At 52.8% G+C, this 22,203-nt stretch overlaps 2 protein-coding genes across 3 annotated transcripts in view; one reads left to right on the top strand and one right to left on the bottom strand.

Moving 5' to 3' along the window:
• Positions 1 to 2,236, bottom strand: part of DDX11 (DEAD/H-box helicase 11) — a 71,909-nt gene extending 69,673 nt beyond the window's left edge. Inside the window, exons 1-2 of the mRNA XM_060306493.1 lie at positions 2,091 to 2,236; positions 1,808 to 1,880 (exon numbers count right to left, since the gene is read on the bottom strand). The gene's annotated coding sequence lies outside the window, so the exon portion shown is untranslated. The remainder of the gene's footprint in view (positions 1 to 1,807; positions 1,881 to 2,090) is intronic.
• A 5,653-nt stretch (positions 2,237 to 7,889) lies between these two features.
• Positions 7,890 to 16,711, top strand: FKBP4 (FKBP prolyl isomerase 4). Of its 2 annotated transcripts, XM_060306498.2 has the most exons (11): positions 7,890 to 7,971; positions 8,116 to 8,462; positions 10,287 to 10,431; positions 11,455 to 11,597; positions 12,785 to 12,905; positions 13,130 to 13,286; positions 13,887 to 13,977; positions 14,080 to 14,163; positions 14,360 to 14,545; positions 15,166 to 15,405; positions 16,498 to 16,711. In XM_060306498.2, exons 2-11 carry the CDS (start codon positions 8,358 to 8,360, stop codon positions 16,600 to 16,602), a joined length of 1,377 nt encoding a protein of 458 aa, XP_060162481.1. In that variant the 5' UTR covers positions 7,890 to 7,971; positions 8,116 to 8,357; the 3' UTR covers positions 16,603 to 16,711. The 2 variants fall into 2 exon arrangements, with proteins under 2 accessions (XP_060162481.1, XP_060162480.1); XM_060306497.2 differs by lacking the exon at positions 7,890 to 7,971 and having other exon boundaries at positions 8,012 to 8,462.
• The last annotated feature ends 5,492 nt before the right edge of the window (positions 16,712 to 22,203 follow it).

Here is a 22,203-nt window from a genome sequence, read left to right as displayed (position 1 = left end):
TCTGCTCAGTTTTGCTTTGAACCTAAAACTGCTCTAAAAAATAAAGTCTTTTAAAGAAAATCTCTAACCATAAAAAATAGATTAATAAATTGAACTCCATTAAAATTAAAATGTTCATCAAGAAATACCGTTATGTGAATGGAAAAGAATATGAAAAAGAATGTACATATATGCGTAACTGAATCACTCTGCTATACAGCAGTAATTAACACAATATTGTAAATCAACTATACTTCAATTTAAAAAACATTAAAAAAAATACCATCATGTGAGTGAAAAGCCATGCCACAGACCAGAAGATTATTGCAATGTATCTGTCAAAGCAAATCTTATCTATAATATATAAAGAAATTCCACAAATTAATAACAAAAAGATAGACAATACAATTTTTTTAATAGGCCGAAAGACTTGAGTAAGTACTTCACACATGAGGCTATATCCAGATAGCCAATAAGTATATGAAAATGTGTTCATTAACTATCAACGAATATAAATTACATAGCACTACAACCCCCTGATGGGATAAAATTAAAAGTACTGACAATACCATGTTTTGGTAAGAATGTCCAGCAACTTGGAATTCATACACTCTTGGTGGGAGTGTAACTTGACACCCTGATTCTGGAAAACTGGCAGTATCTGCTAAAGCTAAATATAAGAAAAACCCTGTGACCCAGCAGTTCCATTTATTAGGTATATACCAAACTGAAATGAGCATTTATGTCCACCGAAAGTCAGGTACAAGAATGTGCATAAGAAGCTTTATTCGTAATAGCCCCAAACTGGAAACAACCCCAATATCATCAACAGAATGGACAAGTAAACGGTGGTATATTCACACAATCGAGTATTATATAGCAAGGGAAGGTAATGAACTACTCCTATATGCAAGACAGTGGATGAATTTCACAGACGTCATGTGGAATGAAAGAAGCCGGTCACAGAAAGTATATACTGCATGATTCCTTCTGAATGATGTTCAAAAACAGACAAAACTAATCTATTGGGAGAGGTCAGAATAGCAGTTACTCTTGGGGATGGTTACTGCCCGGGAGGGGCCATGCAGGAGCCTGTTGGGGTGCTGACGAGTTCTGTTTCTTGATCTGGTAGTTAGGGGGGTACATACCTATGTAAAACTTTATCAAGCTATACATTTATTGTTATATCTTTTTTTTTTTTTTTTTTTTTTTTTTTTTTTACAGTACGCGGGCCTCTCACCGCTGTGGCCTCTCGTGTTGCGGAGCACAGGCTCCGGACGTGCAGGCTCAGCGGCCATGGCTCACGGGCCCAGCCGCTCCGCGGCATGTGGGATGGGATCTTCCCGGACTGGGGCACGAACCCGTGTCCCCTGCATCGGCAGGCGGACTCTCAACCACTGCGCCACCAGGGAAGCCCGTTATATCTTTTTAAATTTTTTACTTAAAAATTTTTTTTTACTGGAGTATAGGTGATTTACCATGTTGTATTAGTTTCAGGGGTACAGCAAAGTGATTCGTTAGATGTATGTGTGTGTATATATATATATATATATTCTTTTTCCGATTCTTTTCCATTATAGGTTATTACACGATATTGAGGATAGTTCCCTGTGCTATACAATAGGTTCTTTTTGGTTATCTATATAATAGTGTGTAGCTGTTAATCCCAAACTCTTAATTTATCCCTCCCACCCCCTTTCCCCTTTGGTAACCTTAAATTTGTTTTGCATGTCTGTGAGTTTATTTCTATTTTGTAGATAAGTTCATCTGTATCATTTTTTTAGATTCCACATATGTGATATCATATATTTGTCTCTGTCTGACTTACCTCACTTAGTATGATAATCTCTAGGTCCATCCATGTTGCTGCAAGTGACATTGTTTCACTCGTGATGTTATATCTTTTTAAAAAATAAACAAATAAGATATTATCCATTTTCAAGAGCTTCCTCAAGCTCTGGGTCTCTGTGAGGCCTTCCCAGAACACTTTCCCCGCCACACACCCGACCGCCCTGCACTTTGAAGCAGACCGACAGCCGCAGTCTCTCCTTTGCTCTCACTTCTCCGTGTCTATGCCATAAGGGGCTACGAGAGCCTCACAGACGACGCACCCACAGTCCCTCGGGCTGACCCGGCGCCCTCGCAGGTGCTCAATCAATATGCCTCTTCTTCGTAGATAAAAATGAACCCGGTACGTTTGATCAAGCTCGGTCTTAACCAAAATCGCGGTTCAAACATCAGGTCACGTGCCCATACGCCGGATTCCAGGGGGCGGAGAAGGCGAGAAGCGGGGAGGGGGTGGGAGGGGACGGGGGTTGAACACCAAGAGCAGTACGTATAAAAGCTCCCAAAGAGCCGGCCGCTGATATTATCCCAATGACACAGGTACAAGCAAAAACTAAGGTGCAAAGAGTTGGGCGGAAAAGCAGGCCCTGCTGCCGAGAACCGGGTGTGCGCCTGGCTGCGCGTCCCCCGCGGGCACGCGCTCTCCCCGCCGGCCGGGAAGGTGTCCTGCGCTCGGGGCGGGTGACCCGGTCACACGAGTTCTCGGAAGACCGGCCGCCGGGGAGCGTGCCTCGCTGGCCACCTCGCCGGGGCGGGGCCTTGGGCGGGCCACTGTCCTTCCGGAATTGTCCTCTTCCCGAGTCTACTGAGCCCCTCTCGCGTGCCAGGCAGCCGCTCCGGGGCCCCCAGAGGGCACCAGCGGGCACGGAGGCCGGGGCGCGCACAAGGCCCTCGGCGACCCAGCCCCGAGCCCCCAGAGAAGCCTCAGGCGCAGGCCCCGCTCCGGCTGATGAGACCGAGCTCCGTCCCTGAGTCCCCCGTCCCTCCGTCCAGGGCCGAGAGCCGCCTGCGGTCGCGTCCCTGGGGCAGGAGTTCGGGGCAGCCGCGCCCACAGCCCGGGCCTGAGCCCGGCGACCCTCGCCAGCGCGCAGGCGGCCTTGCCCACTCAACTCAGCACCTGCTCTGGGAACAAATCCGAAGCCACAGGGAGGGCTGTCACCGAGGGCAAGTGCAGTACTGCCCTACAGTCCTGAGTTCAGTACCCGGCGCGGGTGCGCTCCCGACTCTCGGCCCCAGGACCCCAAGGGACCGAGAGCCTGCGGCCAAAGCACGTCGGCCCATGCCCTATGGCCCCAGCAGCCGCCACCCACTCCGTGGCTCAAAGCCTCCCGACCCACTCAATAAACAGCTTTGCACCAACTGGCCACTTACAGGAAGTAATGGCGACAAGCATCAGTGGGCGCACATCTTGAGGACAGGGGCTGAGGGCTGTTCTCCACGGGAAAGGAAGGGGATAGCTGAGAGGTCAAGTGCTTGACCAGTGAAGCCCGTGGCAAATCCAGAGCCCCTTTAAGAAAAATAGACACCCCTTACCCCTCCACGAAGGTGTGTGAGACTCTCTCTGTCTGGTCTGTGCAGGAATCTGGATGAGTACTCCCACCCTGGCTAGGGCTTCCAGAAACCCAGGAGGAAATTAAAGCTGAGGCAGTCAGCCCAAGGAAATACCAGAATAGTTCCCCTGGAGGAGACTGATCTGGAGAGAAGGGCTGCTGAGCAACCCACCTGCAGGGCCCACGGGAAGGGGTAAACTCAGAGGTGCTCTAAGTACACGTTTTGGCTAAATGCTGAAACGGTAAATGTTAAAGTCAATATTTGACTAAAGCTTGATGTTACCAACTCAGAAGGGACTTCTGGGATACAAGAGTAAATCTGAACTTTCATACAAGTTTTTTTTTATTATTATTACAATTTAATCGTTTACAAATATCAGCAGACCACTTAACAGAAGTTTGATATTATACTGAAGGAACAATAATTTCTTAATGTCTCAGTAGTAAGAGCTGCTGGGTTGTTCCTGAGGTCACTGCAGAGCACGATTTATTTACCATATTAAATACACATTTGCTCTCCACTGAGGATGATGCAGGGCAAGATTTTTCCCAAAAGGCAATCCTACTTCTAGTTATGCTAATTAGATATGATGACCCGGACAAACATGTGATCTTTGATCACACACAAGTTTGGGGAGGCTGAAAACAATGCTGAAGTAGGCGATTGGCTACTGGACCCTCCCATGAATGAGGCCAAATCCGAATTTCAGTTCATCCACAAACGCAGAAGGATGAAGACTGGGGCTACTTTTTATTGCCCCGAGGAGCAAAACAAAAATATATATTAGTCTGAAGCTGGAAATTAGACTTTATTTTTTAAAAGAAGGGAAAAACGACTTTCTTTCAGCAGGACAACCACCAAATATCCCAACCTCCTCACCCCACGGAGCTCAGATAACAGTGGAGCCCAAGGAAATATTAAGACCAAGTCTTTACCTTCACAAGGCTCCCAGACTTGCTGGAATGACAAGATATCAGAGCTAGTATATTAGATAGTCAGGTTCATCATTGAGCGTTAAAGAGAAAAAAATACAGATGTGATTTAACATCAGGAAGAAGCACTACTCTGGAAACAATGGCTCAAACCCCTGTCCAGACCACTCAGTAGCTTGCAACCTGAGCGCTGGGAACTGTGGAGTCTTCCATTTCCATACTCCAGCAATCAACAGGCTGAGCAACTAAAACACGGCACACACACTCATTACCGCTCATCTGCTTGCTATGTGCGATGCACTGCGTTAAGTACTTCACACATAATAATTTATCATTTAATCCTGTGACATAGACACTATCATGATTCCCATCTCAGAGGTGAGGAAAACTCACCCGGTGACCCATGGTGTGTTCAGTGATGAAGCTTCAGGTCTCCACTATGTGCAGACCCCACATAGCGGTCTACTGTTTTTCAAATGCATGAAAATGGAGCTGTAATCTCTAAAATAAATAAGTAAATAAATGTTTTATGAAACGTGTAGTAGCTGTTTTGGTCAGTAGTATAGTTTGTTTTCTCAGTCCACAGACACCAAAAGTAGCAAGAAATGATGAGTGTCCTTAACATTTCTGGTGTGACATTTTTACACCCATCATATTGGTGATGTTCTAATTCTTAGGTTGGGTGGTATATTCCCAGAGTTCATTATGCTGCTGTGTTACATAACATGTGTATGTGCATGTATATACACACATACATACTCATCTCACATTCTCTTGAATTGAGTATTACATAATTATTTTAATGTTTAAGAAGATTGTCAGTCTAAGAAGGTCAAAACAGCACCTTTAAAAACAAGGGGTTTAAAACCAAGGGTCCTGGGAACGTCCCTGGTGGCACAGAAGTTAAGAATCCGCCTGCCAATGCAGGGTACATGGGTTCGATCCCTGGTCCAGGAAGATCCCATGTGCCTTGGGACAACTAAGCCCATGTGCCACACCTACTGAGCCTGCGCTCTAGAGCCCGCGAGCCACAACTACTGAGCCTGCGTGCTGCAACAAGAGAAGCCACAGCAATGAGAAGCCTGTGCACCACAACGAAAAGTAGTCCCTGCTCACCGCAACTAGAGAAAGCCCACGTGCAGCAACAGAGACCCAATACAGCCAAAAATAAAAAAAAAGGGTCTTCCTGTCTGAGGGATGGGCCTGGCGTTAGGGAGATGTACCACGTGAGTTCCCGCAGGCTCATTCTGGGAATAACAAAACTAACCACAGCACGCGTCATCTACAGAGTAAGGTGGATGATGGGGGGGTGCTGTCTTCCTCTAGCAAAGGGGGAGTTCCGGGAGGATTGTGAATGACTGATGATACCACTGAAAAGAATTACAGTAAGGCCCCTACACACGAGCCTTCAATCTGTGAAGCTGCGGTCCCCCAACGTCAGCCAGCCGTGAGTGAAACTGCAGCTTCCTCCGTCTCCTGTTGCTGGCGACCCTTCAGCTCTACCATCTCCCACCTCCTCTCCCTCCTCCAGTCAGTAACTCTTCCTGCCTGTTCACTCAGTGCCAGCCCATGTGCCAGCAGTCGTGCTGGACTACTGTACTTTTCAAGGTACTGTACCATAAGATTAAAAATGTTTTATTTTTTTGTGTTTGTTTTTTATGTATCGTGTGAAAAGTATTATAAACCGATCACAGTACAGTACTATATAGCCGATTGTGTTAGTTGGGTACCTAGGCTAACTTTGTTGGACTTACGAACAAACTGGACTTACAAATGTGCTCTCAGAACAGAACTCGTTCGTATGTAGGGGGCTTACTGTACGTTGTTAAACATCTTTAATGGGAATACTAATTTAAACGGGCTGGGAAAGGCAGGAGGAAGAGGAGGGAAAGAACAAAACACCTGTGTATACTTTCTATATTGACTGTAAGTTTTACAATCTGAAAAATATAACATAAATAACTAGAAAAAAATTCTAGAAACAATAAGGTCCTGCTCTAGGATCCAAGAACCCAGTGCCTACTGCCCCCTCCCCACCCCCTTCCATCTCCCAGCCCCTCAACCACTCATTGACTGAATGAGCACAGCACTTCCTCCCTGGAAACCTTTCCCTCTGGTCCTTCCCCTTTCCCCTCCACAGGGTTTTCCCCTCTTACAGACCTCTGTATTCTTAGCACATTGTCCCTATCTCACCATACACACTCACCGCATTAGAATAATGACCATTATTTACCAACCACCCGTTTGAAGGTGGGCACTGGCCTAGATACCTGACATACATTCCCTCTTTGTAACCATCACAACTACCCTCATTGATAGATGTTACCATCCCCATAACCTGCCCCAAATCGGTTACCACGTGGGCGACCCAACTCCTTGCTTACTCTGAAGCATGTGCTCTTCCTACTGTCAGCATGCGTTCGTGCAAAAGCAGGCACCCTTCAGTGCTCAGTTAATGTGTGATGACAGACTGACAGACACACCCACAGTCTGCTTCCAACGAAGAAAAAGACGCAGAAAAGCATTACTCCAAAGGGAGCTTTCCTTTCCTATCCCAACTTGTTCTGTCAGACAATACCCAATGGCCCCAGCATCAAAAGAAACCAGCACACACACGGAGACCAGCCAAACGCAGGTGCAGGAGCCAACAGCAACGTAACTGCCAAGGCAACAAGCCAGCACCTTACCCACCATCCCTGTCCCCTGGCGTTTTGGAAGGCCTTGGCACTGGTACTTTTCACCCTACTAAGGACAGTGTAGAAAAGAAATAGACAGCCTCTACTGAGTCAACCCCCCATGTCCTCTGAGGGTATCCCCAGTCAGCCAACGAGACTTAGTCAAGGGTAAACACATATGCTGTAAATCACTGCAAGAAAGTTTTCTCCTGCATCCCTTTCCAGCCGAGTTCCAACAGAAAAGACTACGATGAAATTCCCAGTTACGTTATGGTATTAAAATTTCATCTGCAATAGCCCTTTTGGTTGCCTACCTAAACAGGACAGTTTGCATAGCACACAGCACGGCGCCAAGCACAGAGCGAGGGCTCCAAAAAAAGTTTCTATTGTTATTGGAATACAAATTCACGCAGCCGATAACTATTTGATACCACGCCTCAGGAGCTATGCCATGATGGGGTTAAGCGCTAAAGCAAAATCAAGACGCTCCCTACACGGACCTTTTTGTCAAAAGGCTATTGTTTGGGTATCTAGGCGCTGCGGTGCGTTGGCCCACCGCGCAGACGCGCTTGCCACAGGAAGTCCAGAATCACCTGGAACCCAGTATTAAGAAAATATTTCTTCCCATGGGCTTTCAGTAAGGTGGAATGGCTTCCTTCGTGAGCTGAAACAGTTTTTAGGTTTTCAGTTTTATTATTGTCGGGGAAGGCCCCTTTACCACGCGGGCCATTTCCTGCAAACGGGCAGCTCGCAGCACTTCGCCGAGCCCCAGGCGCACGCTGGCCCCGCTCCGGGGACACCCGGTCGCCTCCCCGGCCCTGCGCGCCCGGGTAACGCTCTCCGCTCGCTCTGCGTTCAGCTCGCGCGCCCAGCCAGGCGGGGAGGCCGGCCGCCCGCGTCTCGGGCCGGGGAGACGCACGCGCGGCGCCCACGTCCGGCGGCGCGGCGTCGGACGCTGCGGAGGATCGAGAAGGATCTGGAAGAATCCGGTTAGACCGGGGGGACGGGGGGGTGGGGGAGGCCGGGAGAGCGCGCCGCGGGAGCGAGGGCTGGCCCGGGAGTCCGAGGGTCCCAGGACCGGGGCGGGGCCAGGCGGCCGGCGGGAGGAACGAACCAGAAACCACCTTTCGCAGGAGCGCCCTGAGCGCCAGAGCCCGAACCGGCCGCCGTCTCTAGAAAGTTCTCCCCCCACGTCCTTCGCGGCCGCCCGGCTCCTCCCAGCCCCTCCCTCCGCGGCGGTGGGACCAATCGCTCCCCCGGCCGCCCACGACCCACCTCCTGCGCCCGCCCGCGCCGGAGCAGAGGTGCGCGAGCCACGGCCGGCCGCCCGCACAGCCGCGCACTGACTGGCGCCCGCTGCCCGAAGAACGGCACGATGACCGCAGAGGAGACGAAGGCTGCAGAGAGCGGAGCGCAGTCGGCGCCGCTGCCCCTCGAGGGGGTGGACATCAGTCCCAAGCAGGATGAGGGAGTGCTTAAGGTAAGGGGCGGGGGCGCCCCGGGGCGGCGGGGGGCGCCGAGAGCCCGTCGCCGCCGCGCTTCAGTAGCCGGCCGGGGCTCGGGGCTGGGACGGCCGCCTCTGCAGCCTCCCGGCCGGCCGTTGACCGCGGCGTGCAGCCGTGGCCGGGCGCATTGCCTTGCTGGTCGGGCCGCCGGTTCGGGGCGGGAGGGCGGCCACACGCTCGGAAGGAGGAGGTCTGGGCTGAGTGCTCCCCAGTCCCCCAGGCCCGGGAGCGCAGCGCCTGCTCCGGCCGCCGCGTGCGCGGGGAGGGGCGCGCCGGGGGGGGCGGGCGCGTGAGCTGCGGGGGGCCGGGCGGCGTGCACCACCCCTCTCTGCGACCTGGGACCTCGCGGCCGGCTCCTTCCCTGCCGCCGCCGCCACCGCCGCCGGGGAGCCCCCCCGGCCGCCTGCGCCTCGGGGGTGCGGAGCTCGCCGACCCTGGCAGTTAAACATTAGCCAGGACGCGAAGCGGGTCCTAGGAGTTATTTCCTGGCCTGCCGGCCTTTGTGCGACTTGGCGCGCGGACCCGGCGCCCTCCGCCTTCTCGTCACCCCTTTTCTAAAGGCTGGGACCCGGCTAGGTCACCCGCTCGGCCATGCTGTCCCCCTCCCCCCCGCCCCGCTGCATGCCGGGACCTGTAGTTCACCCCCCCCTCCCCGGGCCTTCCTGAGCGCGGGGTGCGGGGCTGGGAGGAGGTGCTTTGCTTGGGCGCCCGAAACCGTGTTACCGCCCAAAGAGCCAGGGGAGGGATCTGGGACCCAGGCAGCGGGGCATCTTGACCCACGTCAGGACAGCCGGCCGCGGTTCGGAGCTGCTTCTGCGCTGTCCAGGATAGCGAAATCCTAGCCCGGATTCGTGCCGAGTCCTCACCCAGCGTCTCCCCTCCTGGCTTCCCACTGCTCAGCCCCACGTGCGCGTGTGCCCTGGGCGAGCTCGAGACCTCGGGGCGCTCTTAGCTGGTGCAGAACGCACCTGGCTGCTCTCCCAGTGGGGACGCGGCTTCCCGGGAGACTCTTTCTCTTTGATTCTCCATTCCTTCCCCTTTCCTTTTCTATTGCTATTTAAGTCCACATCCATTCCATCGTGGAAGCTTTCCCTTAGAGGGTGACCACACACGTACCAGGGAGCCCACAGAGCCACCAAATTTTATAAATGGTGAAGAAGAGAAGCAAGAGTCTTAGAAGTTCCTGGGCAATGCTCTAGCCCCGAAACCAAGGACTTCAGTAGCCTGCTAGTCACGAATGCTCAATTCCCAAGTCAGAGCTTAGGGCCTGGTTGCGCGCCCGGGCTCACCTGTGACCTGCTGATTGCTTTTTTACCTCTCCCGGACTGCTCCTGTTCTTTTCGTTATTCATATTCCTCTTTTCTCTCTAAACTAGATCCTGAGCTGATGACTGATGTTTAGGAAGAATGAGGAAACGTAGCATAAATACTTTTCCCTTTGCTGCTGATAGTTATACAGTCTTTCACCGGTTTAGTCCTGTAACAGCTCTGATAGGGATTGTGGTTACTACTTTACAAGTAAGGTCTGGAGAGTGAAAGTGACTCGTACAAGAGCATACGGCAAAAACTTGAACTCAGGTGTTGTTTTGTCTCCAGTGTTTCACACCGAGTCACGTCGTAGTGGAAGACAGGGAGGTCAGTTGGTTCTGACCAAGCTCCACAGCAGTCATTTGATGATGGGCTCGTCGAGTTACTTACAAGGAGGCAGAAGAGTCTGTTTACGTTCTGGTCAGAGGCGTGCGGGTAGTCGTGGTGCCTCTGCGTCCATGCCCAGGTGCTCACCTTCTCCCCTTCCTCCAGGTCATCAAGCGAGAGGGCACAGGCACGGAGATGCCCATGATCGGGGACCGAGTCTCTGTCCACTACACGGGCTGGCTGATGGATGGCACCAAGTTTGACTCCAGCCTGGACCGCGAGGACAGATTCTCCTTCGACCTGGGGAAAGGTGGGCATGGTTAGCGGGCTGGTGGGATCGGGGTGTGTGAGCTGTCACAAGCAGAAACAGTATTCTCAGGAGTTCAAAAAGGAAGGCTTTGTTACAATCTTAATTTTTTCTTTTTTTTTGTTTCCACTGTCCTGAAACTATGTTGATTTTTTTTAATTTTTATTTATTTCCTTGTTGCGTCAGATCTTAGTTGTGGCAGGCAGGCTCCTTAGTTGCAGCTCACCGGCTCCTTAGTTGCGGCATGCAAACTCTTAGTTGCGACATGCATGTGGGATCTAGTTCGAGGACCAGGGATCGAACCCAGGCCCCCTGAATTGGGAGCGCCGAGTCTTAACCACTGCGCCACCAGGGAGGTCCTGGAACTGTATTGATTTTTATCTCTCATTCCCCTGATCACCTCTGAACGCCTTGCTTCCTCTTCAAGGATGGACTGCCTTGTTTTCTTGAACCCCTTTGTTCCAGAGTTGAGTGGTTTGTTTTTGTTTTTTTTTTTTAAAGTGGTCTGCAAGCAGGTTTTCTACCTTCCGGGTCCCATTTCTAAAGAGTGTCCAGCTTCCCCTTGGGCAGGGGACAGTAAGTCTCTGAGGCCACTGTTTGAACTCAGAGTCAGATCCCTGCCAAGGAGAACCTGTTTGTTTTCTTTTCTTTCTTCCTTTTTTTTTTTTTTAATAAATTTATTTATTTATTTTTCATCGTGTTGGGATTTTGTTGCTGCGCACGGGATTTCTCTAGTTGCGGCGAGCGGGGGCTGCTCTTCGTTGGGGTGTGTGTGCTTCTCGTTGTGGTGGCTTCTCTTGTTGCAAAGCACAGGCTTCAGTAGTTGTGGCACGTGGGCTCAGTAGTTGTGTCTCGTGGGCTCTAGAGCGCAGGCTCAGTAATTGTGGTACACGGGCTTAGTTGCTCCGCGACATGTGGGATCTTCCTGGACCAGGGCTCGAACCCGTGTCCCCTGAATTGGCAGACGGATTCTTAACCACTACGCCACCAGAGGAGTCTCGATCTATTTGTTTTCTGTACCTACAGGGGAGGTCATCAAGGCTTGGGATATTGCTGTAGCGACCATGAAGGTGGGGGAAGTGTGCCACATCACCTGCAAGCCAGAATACGCCTACGGTTCGGCGGGCAGCCCTCCCAAGATCCCTCCCAACGCCACGCTTGTGTTCGAGGTGAGTGGCCACAGAGAGCAAGGCAAAGAGCCAGCCTTGTCTCAGCCCAGGGCCTGGCTGCCCTCCAGCGCTTCCTGCCTCTCGGAGACAATGTAGTGAAGGCTGAGGGCCTGCCCTCGGGGGAAGGGGAGGAATGGAGAGAGCGGCTAGCTTTGCCATGCATGTAACCTGCTGCTGCCAGAAAGTGGTCAGTGATGAGGGCTCAGGTGGGAAGAGGTAGCCACGCACCCCTTTTCAGCCTTGAAGCAGCAGGGTGAGGGCTTGAGGCCTGTTTATCTCTGGGGCGGTGCCCAGAGGCGATGGGTCCTAACTGAAAGGAATCAGGAGGTCGTTATCTACATAGAGTGGTGACTGACAGCAGAGAATATCGGAGCTCCGGAGATGAAAGGAGGGGAGAGATGCCCGCCGCGTGGGTCGGGGGACGATAGGAGGGGAGAGACGCCCGCCGCGTGGGTCGGGGGACGATAGGAGGGGAGAGACGCCCGCCGCGTGGGTCGGGGGACGATAGGAGGGGAGAGACGCCCGCCGCGTGGGTCGGGGGACGATAGGAGGGGAGAGACGCCCGCCGCGTGGGTCGGGGGACGATAGGAGGGGAGAGACGCCCGCCGCGTGGGTCGGGGGACGATAGGAGGGGAGAGACGCCCGCCGCGTGGGTCGGGGGACGATAGGAGGGGAGAGACGCCCGCCGCGTGGGTCGGGGGACGATAGGAGGGGAGAGATGCCCGCTGTGTGGGGCGGGGGACGATAGGAGGGGAGAGATGCCCGCTGCGTGGGGCGGGGAGGAGAACCTTTGCCGAGGAGCTGGAACGTGACAGTGTTCACACTTGAAGGTGGTTGAGCCCCACCGAGTGGATGCCGGGAGAACGTTGGGAAGGCTGGTGAGAGGCGTTGGGTGGCTGCTGACGCCCGTCGGGCCGAGCTTGTCCAGTAGCTGGGTTGGGGCTGTCTGGAGAGCACACTGTTACGGGAGTAGCGAGCGCACAGAGTGATCTCCTGAGGTGGAGTGAAGCCCTGCAGCCTGCCCGCGTCTGCCTAAGCTGAGCCAGGGCAGCTCCCGGGAAGCTCGCAGAACTGCCACTTGGGCCACTCCCGCTGTCGCTGCCCTCGTGGTCAGACCTGCTCTGGCATTTACTAGGGACTCTTCCGAGCGAGAGAGGAGCTGTGACCCCTTGCACCCTGTCCCACAGGTGGAGTTGTTTGAGTTCAAGGGAGAGGACCTGACGGACGAAGAAGACGGCGGGATCATCAGGAGAATCCGGGCTCGGGGGGAAGGCCACGCCAAGCCCAACGACGGCGCCCTCGTGGAGGGTGAGGCGGGGCAGGGGGGGTTTCGGTCGGGTTCTGGTGTGCACGCCCCGGGTCGCCTGTCCTTGTAGTGCCCTCTTCTGTGAAGCGAGGGGCTGAACCACATCCTCCTGACACTCCTGCACGTGTGAGAAGGCCGAAGGGCGTTTGGGGAGCAGGAAGTGACGAGGCAATGGGGGCGGCTGTGGCGGCATCCTTCCTCAGTCTCCTGCCTGCTTTCACGCCAGTTGCGCTGGAAGGGTACTACAAGGACCAGATCTTTGACCGCCGGGAGCTCCGCTTTGAGGTCGGCGAGGGGGAGAGCGTGGATCTGCCTTGTGGGCTGGAGAAAGCCATTCAGCGCATGGAAAAAGGAGAACATTCCATCGTGTATCTCAAGCCCAGGTGAGGTACACTTTGGCCCAGGTGTGGCAGTCTGTAGAGCAGGTGCGTGGGCCAAGGTCAGATCTACTCGTCCACACTGAGTTGTGTAACCGGCCCTTTGTACGCCTCCCCTGCGTGCGGTCACTGGGCTCTGGGCACCCTGCACGCACGCCATCACGATCTCCTTGAATCCAAACCTGATGTTTTCAGTCATGCTGCTACAGCTTCCCTTTTCTAGTGACATCAAGATTTTCATCTTCTGTTCATTCAGTCATTAACTGTATTTACTGAAACACACCTACTGTGTGCCGGACACAGTGCTGAAAATCCTTAGTTATTCAGAGACACTGTTGCCACCTTCTAGTGACTCATTGCTCTGTGGGCTACCATTTAAATTAGTAATCGTGCCTGTGTGTCATGTGAGTTATTAGAAAGATTTGTAACATGCTAAGTGAGAGCCCAAGGAATTGTGTGAAGGGGTCAGGGAAGGTTTTGCCAAGCAGGAAACATCTGAACCAAGACCGAAGCGATGAGGAGGTACTTTGCAGGAAACAGGAAGCCCTTTCAGTGTGGAGCAGGTTAAGTGCTGCTGAGATGACCTAGCGTTTTCCTGCCCCACAGCTATGCTTTTGGCAGCGTTGGGAAGGAAAAGTTCCAGATCCCACCAAATGCTGAGCTGAAGTATGAAGTACAGCTCAAGAGTTTTGAGAAGGTGAGTTTGTTCAAGGTCTTCCCTACCCTGAAGTCAGATCCCACCCTGGACGTGACTCCCTGGGGTGGCTGACAACTTTGTTTCTCCCTTGGGGTACGGCAGGCCAAGGAGTCCTGGGAGATGAGTTCAGAGGAGAAGCTGGAGCAGAGCACTATAGTGAAGGAGCGGGGCACCATGTACTTCAAGGTGAGCCTGCCGCGTGGCCCTGAGCACGCTCCCGAGGACCTGTCCCCAAGTGGACCCGAGCCGCCTGGTCAGGCCGGCGGTAGGGGTTGGGCGGGGCGGGGCTTTCTCACGCCTGTGGGCCACCGGTGTCCACAGGGTACGACAGCTGGGGGCCACCGAAGCTGTGCCGGGTGCCTGAGCCTCCCTCCCGTTCCAGGAAGGCAAGTACAAGCAGGCTCTGCTGCAGTACAAGAAGATTGTGTCCTGGCTGGAATTCGAGTCGAGTTTCTCTAACGAGGACGCACAGAAGGCGCAGGCCCTTCGGCTGGCCTCCCACCTCAACCTGGCCATGTGTCACCTGAAGCTGCAAGCCTTCTCAGCTGCCATTGAGAACTGCAATAAGGTGAGAGAGCGAGGGCAGTGTTCACGGGCAGGCTTGGGCGAGCTGCCGGCGTGTCTGGAACTTGCCCGCAGTGACTAGGGCAGAGGTAGCAGGACGGAGCCGTGGGGCTCTCAGGTGCTGGGCCCAGAGGCAGGGCTGCGGGAAGCAAGTGATTTGGCCTTAGTGGTCGGAGCAGTGGCGCAGCGGTGGCAGAAACACTGGATGGAAGGACTGGCTCCGTGTTCTCTCCTCCCCGGCTCTTTGCCTCTCCCTCCTATGCACCCACTTTAGTCTAAAGAGATGGACTTCCCTGGCGGTCCAATGGTTAAGGCTGTGCTTCCGCTGCAGGGGGCACAGGTTCCATCCCTGATCGGGGGACTAAGCCACATGGCACGGCCAAAAAAAAAAAGAGCGTGGAAATGTCCCAGGTTCTTCTCTTTCATCTAAAGACCTGTCTTCCCTGTCTGTCTCTTGGACTAAACGAGGTGCCTTCCTAGCCCTTGGTCCTTTCGGTGTGGTGCCCAAGGCTCGTTCTTCCTGGGGTGGGGCCTCATCCCGCTGAGGGCTGCCTCGGGAACCAGTGCTGGCCAGAGAAGCTGCAGGATCTGAGGTCTTGCTGCTGTGTGCTCCCTGTGTCTCAGGCCCTGGAACTGGACAGCAACAACGAGAAGGGCCTTTTCCGCCGGGGAGAGGCCCACCTGGCGGTGAACGACTTTGACTTGGCACGGGCTGATTTCCAGAAGCTCCTGCAGCTCTACCCCAGCAATAAAGCAGCCAAGGCCCAGCTGGCTATCTGCCAGCAGCGGATCCGCAAGCAGCTCGAGCGGGAGAAGAAGCTCTACGCCAACATGTTTGAGAGGCTGGCTGGGGAGGAGAGCAAGGTGAGGCTGGGGACGGGAGCGGTTAGGGGGGACAGGGACAGAGGCATCCCTTCGTCCCCAGCACAGCCCGGGCGGGCCCTTTGGGCCTGTGCCGACCCTGGAAGCCTGGAGCAGCAGCCCGGGTCTCCTCCCCACCCCGTCTGGCCCCCCTGTGTCAGGAGTTGGCTACTCTGATGGTCTTTCCAGCCTACGTTCTCTGCCTGTTTAAAACTCAGGTTTCAGAAACTGAGGTTTAAATAGGTAACACACGTACATGGTTAAATTCAGACTGCACAGGTGTAGTGGAAAGGCTCCCTCCCCCACCCAGTGTGCTGGCGGGACAGACAGTGATCCCTGGCGACAGGCAGCGGGCTCTGCCTGCCGTTTTGTGCGTCGTGCTCTCTTCATACCTGGAAGCTTATTTTACATCAGCGTGTGAAGGAGCTTTACGTTCGCTCTTAGGCTCACGCAGTCTTCCACTGTGTGGATGCACCGTATCTTCCTTACCCAGGTCCCTAGCTCTTAGTCTCCCAGTGTTCTAAACCTGCACTAATAGAAATAGAATGCAAATTATATTTGGAATTTAAAATTTTCTAATAGCTGTGTTTTAAAAAAAATAAAATAGGTGAAATTAATTTTAATATTTCATTCACCCAAGGTATCTGAATATTGCAACGTGTAATCTTTTTAATTGCATTTTTTTCAGATTAAGCCTTCAAAATCCAATGTGTATTTTATACTTAAATTGTTTTGAACCATCTGTATTTAAAGTGTTCAGTAGGCACATATGGTAGTAGCTGCTGTGGACAAGTAGACTTTTATACAGTGTTGCCATCAAGTAAATTCATTAATTTTGTACATGAGCAGGTGTATCTTTAAGTCGTACATGGAAAGGGAATTGCTGTGTCCCTATAATTCTGTTAGCAGTTAGTATTTTTTTATTAACTTGGGCACGAGTATTTCTGGGTACAGACGACACCTGGTGTCAGTGTGTGCTAGGTGATCACTTGGGTGCAGGCAGGTGAGAGTGGGGATGTGGGTAAGAGTCACCTTTACCGTCAGGGGGCAAATGAGAACTGGAATTCACCCCCTTCCCCCTCTCCCTTCTCGCAGGCCAAGGCCACAGCTGCAGGAAACCAGCCCGCTGACACGGAGATGAAGGACGAGCAGAAGAACGATATGGCAGGGGGCCAGCCTCAGGTGGAGGCGGAAGCTTAGCCCCGCCCAGCCCTGCTCCGGGCTGCCTGCCCCCTCCTCCCTACCCTCCTCCACCCTGTTAGTTTTGTAAAAACTGAAGAACTTTGAGTGAATTAGACCTTTATTTTTCTATCGGGTTCGATGGTGGCTTTGGGGGAAGGGGGAAAGGAGCAGGCTGGGGGATTGAGGTCGGGGGGGTCATTTTAGGTGGTGTCACCCCCTTCCCTTCCCCCATTCCACGTGAACGAATGTCCCTCCACACGCACACTCACGAGAACGTTATTTATTTTGCTTCCTCTGTCTTCTCTGTCCGTCTTTCAGGTGGTAGAAGGGGGCATGCGGTAGGGATGTGAGGTCTGATGAGAAGGCGGGGTGGAGGGGGGACCCCTGGACAGCCCCTTCCCCCCCAGTTCCTCCTCGCGGATGTGGGTGCTAGGGGCATGGGAAGCACTGCTGTGCCCGTTACTCTCTCCTTTCCTCGCCCCAGGTGGTGTGGCTGGTGTGGTGACCACCCCTGTGCCCCCTCCCGTCAGTGTCCCTCCTCAGCCAGGCGTGTCCCACCCCCTCAGCCTCTTCCCTGCACTTGCTGAAGGTACAGGCTCGCCTCAAGTTCTGTGCTTGAGCAATAAAGTGGAAACAATAAAACCTGGGTGTTGGGCAGCCCTTTGTGTTTGGCCTCGGAGTGGGGGGCGTGGGCGGCTACACCAGGGGGCAGAACTAAGAGAGTCGCCCACCCCGAGCAGGGCCTCCTGCGCACCACACGGGCTGTAGCGGGGCCTGTGCTCAAAGCCTGCCCGTGGGTCTCCCACACTCCACCCCCCAGCAGCCTGTCAGGTTTTTAGTAGCTCTGGTTTTTCTTCCCTGACACTTGGGAAGAGGAAAATATATAAACATCTAAACTACATTGGGACCAAGCGACTGAGTTTGCTTTGAGGTTAGATTTGTCTACTTCTGCCCAACCGATCCAGTGGAAAGTTCAAGCTGTCTTGGTTTCCTAACAGTGAAACCCCTGGTGTGACCCACGCCTGTCGCCCTTTACACAAGGGAAGAGGGAAGAACAGTCGTCAAGCCCGGCAGCACCAGCAGCCCCTCAGGCCCACTGTCCAGCTTGCGCCTTGGCCTTAGTGGGGACAAGCTTATGCTTTTTCCTCACCGCGCTTTGACCCCTGGCTTCTATAGCATTCTGGGGCCCTGGGAGAGAAGCCAAGGGGCGTGAGTGAATCACGCTGAGCCTCGGATGGTCTTGACTGCCGGCCAGAGCCTGTGTCTGCCCTTCTCCCTCGTCTGTGGGGGCTGTCTAGTCCTTTCTGCTCGGTGATATGGTTAGCCTGCCCACCACATGCCTGTACAGTTCCTTCCAGAAGAAATTTCTCTATACTTCACTGGAAGATGAATTTCTGTGGAAAAAGTTCAAGTCGTACAGCATGGCTGGTGCTAGAGCCAGGACTAAAATTTGGGTGTTCTTTTCTCCCAGTGCCACTGCTTGCTCTCTGCTGGGTTCACATCATAGCCCTGGGCTTAGGGTTTGTGTCTGGGTCTCTTTGGTACTTCAGGATTAGACTTGCCCCTGCAGCCCATGATAATAGCTAACCCTCACTGAGCACTTCTGATGTAAGCCCAGCCTCACACAGATTAACTTAATCTTAATCTTGTAACTATCCTACAAAAAAGGTATTGCCCCATATTACAGATGAGGAAACCAAGGGTCAGAACTTAAACGGAAAGATGATCTGCCTGGAATGTGAGATGACCTCTTGAACAAATCCAAACTGCCCTGAGGTTCATGTGACCTTAGGCAAGTTGAGCCTCTTTGCTCATCTGCAAAAATGGAGACAGACAAAAAGCATGCCTGAGATTCCCTCCCCTCTGGATGCTTCTGTAGGATTCCAAGAATTAGAAACATAGCGAAAAAAAAACCCCAAACCATAACTGCACATCTGTAGAACCCTGGAAACTGCACAAGCCTTGGTTTATGTACCATTAAAACTGTCTTCTGGGCTTCCCTGGTGGCACAGTGGTTGAGAATCTGCCTGCTAATGCAGGGGACACGGGTTCGAGCCCTGGTCTGGGAGGATCCCACGTGCCGCGGAGCAACTAGGCCCGTGAGCCACAACTACTGAGCCTGCGCGTCTGGAGCCTGTGCTCCACAACAAGAGAGGCCCGTGCGCCGCGATGAAGAGTGGCCCCCGCTTGCCACAACTAGAGAAAGCCCTCGCACAGAAACGAAGATACAATACAGCAAAAATTAAGAGTTAGGACTTCAACATACTCATTTAAAAAAAAAAGTTTTGGTACAGTGGCCAGAAGTCTTTAAGGTTAAAAATAAATGCACTACCTACTCCACTCTGCTTTGGGTCGGGTGCAAGTCTATTTCCCAGTCAGTCACACCCTCCTCACCAACCCTTAAATCTTTCCATATGCAGAGAATGTGTGGAGTAAAGAGAACCAGTGGCAACCAGAACTGAGCTGTTCCTGCAGACTACCACGTGGTCTCTGGAAGATCTTAAATGGGGTTTATCTTGTCCTAGTGCTGGTCCAAACGTCAAGTTCTATAGATTTTTATCTCCCGGGTATTTGCAGTCCCCGTTCCAGCAGCCCTTTCCCAGCATCCCCACGTGCCCCGACCCCATCCGCCTGTCCGGTGAAAGGCTCCCCCGCATTCCCGTGTGCGCCCCTGCGGGTCACCGTGTGCTGCGTCCCAGTCGACTCCCTCCGACCGCTTAAGCGCTGACTGCACCTTCCCAGCCCGTTTGGGCTGCAGGTCACACCCCGCGGGCCTGGGCCAGCCTGCCGTCCCAGCATCGGTGCACTGGACTCCACCAGCCACACCAGTCTGAGTGAGAGGGTGAACTGTGACTCTCATTTCAGTTGGAGAAATAACACGTGGAAGACATTTTAGCCAGGACTAGTACCAGGTAGTCCCTTTTTAGGAAACTATTGCTTGGAAATAGAGAAACAGTGGAACCTTCGATGCCTTATCCCTTCTGTCTTAAAGACCAACCTTCCCGGTCCCAAACCAGCACTCCTCAAAGCCTTGTAACCCTTAGGTTGAAAGGACAGTGGGCTTAGGGCAGTGCTGAAAAAAAGCCAATGCAAGTGTGAGAAGACATTCTTGTCCTCTTTCTGGAAATCGTTATTGCTGACTTTACGGCTGCAGTTCCCCAGCTGCTCGCCAACCTCGGATAACTCGGACGCACCAACTATCCTTAATTATAAAACACAACAAAACCTTATTTAGCACGTAATGAACACTCAATATACCACTGTGGGGGGCAAAGTGAGAACGTGAAAGACTCACAAAGTGGTTCTAGGGACGAATGGTCAAGAAAAAGCAGTGCCTTAGTGAACTGAGAGTTCCTTGCCCAGAAGAGAGGACCATACGCTGTCCCCCAACCGAAGACAAGCACGTTCCCTTCAGATCTCCAGTCTCCGGTTCCACGGTTAGAAGTGCCTCACACATAAAATGGTTACGTTTGTATTTTTTTTTTATTGAGGTGAATTTCACATGGTTTTAACCATTTAAAGCGCACAATTCCGTGGCCTTTAGTCCGGTTACAATGTTGCATAAGCACCACCTCTAGCCGCTCCCGAAACATTTTCACCGCCCTTTGCGCTTCAAGCCCATGTCCTGATGTTTGGGCTTCGGTGACAAGAACGACTGTCCATGCTTCAGTTAATGGCCAGTAGAGTCCTGAACAGGCAACAGCTCTGACGGGTTCTGATGGGGGCGGGCGGGGGAAACGCCACGAAAGTGCAGTGGGCTCTGAATGACCATCTCGCTCAGAGCAGGGCCCGCACTGCTGTTCTGCCTAACGGCTGCGTCAGGCAAGTGTGAGGACAGCTTTCTGCGCCTCGCGACCTCCAGAACCTTCAGCATGCTAAGGTGCACTGTGAACCACACTTGTGGAAGTCTCACTCTGAGCCCACTGGAAGCTCTGGCCCCACCCTCAGGATGGTGAGTGGCTCTGGGCCTCACAGGCAGAAAGAGATTCATTTCAAGGTCCTGTCTCCCCCCTGGGCACCCTAGGCCGACACCCTGAACAGGCCCACCCTGTCTACTCGTGCAGAAAGAGGGGGACGAAGAACCTCCCTAGAAACGCTTTCTGCTTAACACACCTCCCCTTCCCCGGCCATTCGCACGTTTCTACTGAAGCTATTGTTCGGCTACGCCCACACAAACACCGTATCCAAGTCATCTCACCAGGAAGACCGCCTGGTTAGGCAGTGCTGGGGAGGAAGCCAAAATCCACGCTGAGAGAGCGCTTGGCCTAAATGAGACGAGCTCTAGATAGTGCCGCTGGAGACCCGCCAACCATCTCACTAAAAAGGGCCAACAGGGGTCTCCTTGCGGAGCCCGGGCTCTGTCTGCGTGGCTCTGCCATGCCTGGGCCTGTGTTCCACTCACTGGGACCGTAACACTCACTGCAGTTAAAGTAACTGGCGCAGCGGGCAGAGGCATGGGGCAGGGAGGCTTGATTCTCGCCATGTTTCTCGGAGACCTATCTTTCCTTCCTTTCTAACTTTGTTTGGCCCTCTTGACAAAAGCCAAAAGGCACTGTATCCAAGTTGCAGTCATAATGACATGACCTTCATGAAATGACAAACACAGAGCAAACAAAAACAGGCACCCTGGCACAGGAAGGTCAAGAACAAGAAGCCCAAGTTATGAGGAGGATAAACCAAGGCACGGTGGGCGCCGGGTCAGGGTCCCATTTCAGAGAGCTGGGGCAGGCCAGGGCCCTGGGAGACAGGAGCAAGGTGATCCTCATCTATTTTGTCCTGGATTATTAATTATTTTATTTTACTATTTCATTCACAGGGCTGGGAAAAGAGAAAACAATGGAGTCATACATACAGTGAAAAGAAACAATTCAGAACTAAATAAGTTTATACTTATTAGAGGGAAACATTTTAAAATTGATTGTTTTTCCACCCCTTAACCCTAGTATGAAGCTTAGGGTTTGAGCCAGGATGAGAGAACATGTGGTAGTGCGGTACAAAGCAGCTGCAACTCCTCCGTACGCAGATGGATTTAAAGCACCAGGTACACACATGGGACCCAGAGCCTTGGAATGGACCTGGCCAGCCCCACAATACACCACAAGAAACAGAAACCTAAGGGTACCTACAGTCCCCAGCGTCTGTCCAGACTATCTCCTCTTTGCCGTTCTGACCTACTGCTTCCTGTTCCCATCTTATCTGGCCATAAGAGCCACAGGATCTCTAGGGGCCATCCCCTCCCTAGCTATCACTTGTAAAGCATGTTGCACGTATATTATTTCATGCAATTAGTGCAACCACCCTGTGACCTTGTCTCCTTATTCCAGTTTTTTGGATGAATAAACGGGTTCGGCAAGATAAAGCAACAAGGCAGAAAATGATGGACGTGGGACTCAGACCAGAATTGTTTGAGCCAAAACCCCACGTCCTTTCTGTCATTGACTGCCAGAGTTCCTAGCAAAGTCCTCAGGCTAGAAATCACGGTCCCCTCCCCGGCCCCAGACAAAAAGGTCCTGCCCTCCAGGGCCTTCTCCCACTATGTTCAGATGTAGAAAGTAGGCCAGCCCTGATCCAACATCCCCAGGTGAGGTAGACGTCCTTATTTTTACAATGTTGACCCCT

This window comes from Globicephala melas, chromosome 10, assembly GCF_963455315.2.
Source record: "Globicephala melas chromosome 10, mGloMel1.2, whole genome shotgun sequence".
NCBI classification, from domain to species: Eukaryota; Metazoa; Chordata; class Mammalia; order Artiodactyla; family Delphinidae; genus Globicephala; species Globicephala melas.
Note: the sequence above shows the minus strand (reverse complement) of the source record. Positions and strands in the feature narration are given on the sequence as shown.